The sequence below is a fragment of the Nanorana parkeri genome, unplaced genomic scaffold (genome assembly GCF_000935625.1).
Source record: "Nanorana parkeri isolate BGI_ZX_2015 unplaced genomic scaffold, ASM93562v1 scaffold2364, whole genome shotgun sequence".
Lineage (NCBI taxonomy): Eukaryota > Metazoa > Chordata > Amphibia > Anura > Dicroglossidae > Nanorana > Nanorana parkeri.
This window is the reverse complement of record NW_017308632.1, coordinates 137,536-140,924: the sequence shown is the minus strand read 5'-3', so window position 1 is coordinate 140,924 and position 3,389 is coordinate 137,536. Positions and strand designations below refer to the sequence as shown.

At 46.5% G+C, this 3,389-nt stretch overlaps 1 protein-coding gene across 1 annotated transcript in view; it reads left to right on the top strand.

Moving 5' to 3' along the window:
- Nucleotides 1-3,389, top strand: part of LOC108801514 — a 23,019-nt gene that overhangs the window by 7,003 nt on the left and 12,627 nt on the right. Inside the window, exon 3 of the mRNA XM_018573401.1 lies at nucleotides 1,406-2,239. Coding sequence (XP_018428903.1) covers nucleotides 1,406-2,239 — 834 coding nt within the window. The remainder of the gene's footprint in view (nucleotides 1-1,405; nucleotides 2,240-3,389) is intronic.

Genomic DNA, 3,389 nt, shown 5'->3' with positions numbered 1-3,389 from the left:
CAACACTTGGAATCTCATCACTTGCGGTTAGGGTGACACGTGTATTATTATTATACAGGACTTATATGGCGCCAACAGTGAGCGCAGCGCTGTACAATATAAGGAAGACATTACAGTCACAATACAAGATGGTGAGGAGGCCCCGCCCCCGAGGGGCTTACAATCTAAAAGTACAGATTTAAAGGATTTTCCCCAAGAGCAGATGTACGTCCAGCCAAGTCCACTCTTCACTCCCATCACAAGGGGGAAATGTTATACAGGATTAGATATGACTCATTCTGGGGAAAGAACGGATGATGATTGATGATGATGGATGATGAGGATGATAATGGATGATGAGGATGATTGATGCTGATAATTGATGATGATGATAATTGATGCTGATAATGGATGATGATGATAATTGATGATAATGAATGATGATGATGATTGATGATGATGATAATCGATGATGATAACTGATGATGATGATAACTGATGATGATGATAATTGATGATGATGATAATTGATGATAATTGATGATGATAATTGATGATGATGATGATGATAATTGATGATGATGATTGATGATGATAATGGATGATGATGATGATAATTGATGATGATGATAATTGATGATGATGATTGATGATGATAATGGATGATGATGATGATGATGATTGATGATGATAATGGATGATGATGATGATGATTGATGATGATAATGGATGATGATGATAATTGATGATGATGATAATTGATGATGATAATTGATGATGATGATAATGGATGATGATGATGATGATTGATGATGATAATGGATGATGATGATGATGATAATTGATGATGATAATTGATGATGATGATGATGATGATTGATGATGATAATGGATGATAATTGATGATGATGATAATGGATGATGATTATAATGGATGATGATGATAATGGATGATGATTATAATGGATGATGATGATAATGGATGATGATGATAATTGATGATGATGATAATTGATGATGATAATGGATGATGATGATGATGATGATAATGGATGATGATGATGATGATGATGATGATAATTGATGATGATGATGATGATGATAATTGATGATGATGATGATTGATGCTGATAATGGATGATGATGATGATTGATGCTGATAATGGATGATGATGATGATTGATGATGATAATGGATGATGATGATGATGATAATTGATGATGATAATTGATGATGATGATGATTGATGATGATAATGGATGATGATGATAATGGATGATGATGATAATGGATGATGATGATAATGGATGATGATGATAATGGATGATGATGATGAAACTGTGTTTGTAATATGGCAGCTGCCGTGTATAATCCGGTCCATATGAACCTTCAGTTCTCTTGTAATTGGGCTCCGTCTTGTCCGCAGGTGGACGCCATGCCGAAATGCATCTTCAGATCCTGCCCGCACTTCCTGGGAAAGAACTGCTTCTCCCCGGGAATAACGCTGCACGTCTTCCCCCGAGACCTCGGCCGGATCAAGCTTTGGCTGCAGCGGACCGGTCAGTACTATGACGACGTTGATGACATTGCCGAGACCATTTTGTCTTCGAAGGCCGGTTCTTACCGCATGTGCTCCGCCCACTTCGTTCCCGAATGTTACACGTCTCAGGGGACCAAAGAGGTCCTCAAGCCAGACGCCGTGCCCACGGTTTTCCCCGGGAACGTGGTGGAAGTCGCCATAAAGCACGTTCCTCAGAAGAAGAAGCAGCGCCTGGAAGAGAGGGAGGCCAGGAGAAGGGCCCGCTGGACCCAGGTGGACGCCGGCACCTCCACCGTACACATCATACAGACAGAGATGGGCACGCAGACTGACCTCACCACGGTGACCATCCAGCCTTGCTCCCTCAGTGTTCCTCGCGGGAATACCATCGACAGGGGCGTCCAGTGGCCTGAATACGAGTTCAATTTTTATGGGGAGGACTGGAAGGTGCAGCTGGACCACATGTATTTTAACAGCAGATTTAAATGCATCCAGGAGCTACCAAACATGGACCAGGAAGAGATCATGAAGGACCGTCATCAAGCCCCTTCCACCGCACAGCCACATGGCTCCTCCCAGGAGGAGGAGCGCGTTACCCGACAGGAGCCTCGCAAGGCGGAGTCTGAAACTGGCACCTCCCCCGAGACGCCGGAAGGATACTTCTTCTCCAAATGTTCCTTGAGGAACAAGAAAACATTATGTATCCTTCAGGCCAAACTGGTGAGTATACGGTATATATTTTATGGGGAACCTCAGCCTAAGTGGGAAGTATTAAAGGAGAAGTACGGGGTCGGGGCTTTCCCCCATAGGTCTCCTTAGGGTAACGGGAGGTCACAAACTAGCGTCCTCCCGTCACCCCAGGCTCAGTATATAGGGAGCTACAGCTCGCGGTATACTGAGACGCCGCAGCCGGAGCGGATCCCGACGTAGATGACGGGATCCGCCCAGATGTGTGACTGACAGCTGGCTCCGCCTATCTAGAGGCAGAGCCAGCTGTACCCTCCCCCGTCCGTTCCGCCAGTCAGCGCTGGAGGATCGGAGCGGGGAGAGGGGAATCCAGCCCCTCCCCTGTCACGGCAGAGAGCCGTGACAGGATCGAGAAGTGAGCGAACGCCGGTATCTCTTCGCTCACCTCCCGATCTACTGAGCCGACCTGTGACAGTCTCATTGTCACAGGTCGGCTAGAACTATGAGGAGGAGTGAAAAGCCCCTCCCCCCTTCCTTATTATTATTATTATGACCTTTCAATGCAGTTATTCCTGATGTGCGGCGTTCTCACAAATGTCTTATCTGAATCTAAGAATGTAAATTAGTGTATAGCAGCTTATCAGTCCTTAGATGGGGTGGCTGCATTAGTTTTCAGGTTTCTATACTGGTGATCCTGCCAGTAACACACTTCTTGTTGACAACACTCAGTGTACTCTACCTATGGAGTAGCAATGTTGTCACCTTAAAGGAGAACTATGAGGGGAGTGATTTTCACTCAGCCTCATAATCTGAGCCGACCTGTGACAATGAGACTGTCACAGGTCGGCTCTATAGACCGGGAAGTGAGCGAACACATACTGCCGCTCGCTCACTTTTCGATGTATCCGTGCAGAGAGCTGTGACTGCCACTCACGGCTCCCCGCAGGGATTCCCCCCTCCCTCCCCGCTCCGATCTTCCAGCGCTGACTGGCGGAACGGAGGGGGCGGGTACAGCTGGCTCTGTCTCTGGATAGGCGGAGCCAGCTGTCACTCACGCAACTGGGCGGATCCAGACAGTAATGTCGGGATCTGTCCCGTGTGCGGCGGTCTCAGTATACCGCGAGCTGTAGCTCCCTATATACTGAGCTTAGGGTGACGGGAGGACGCTAGTTTGTGTCCTCCC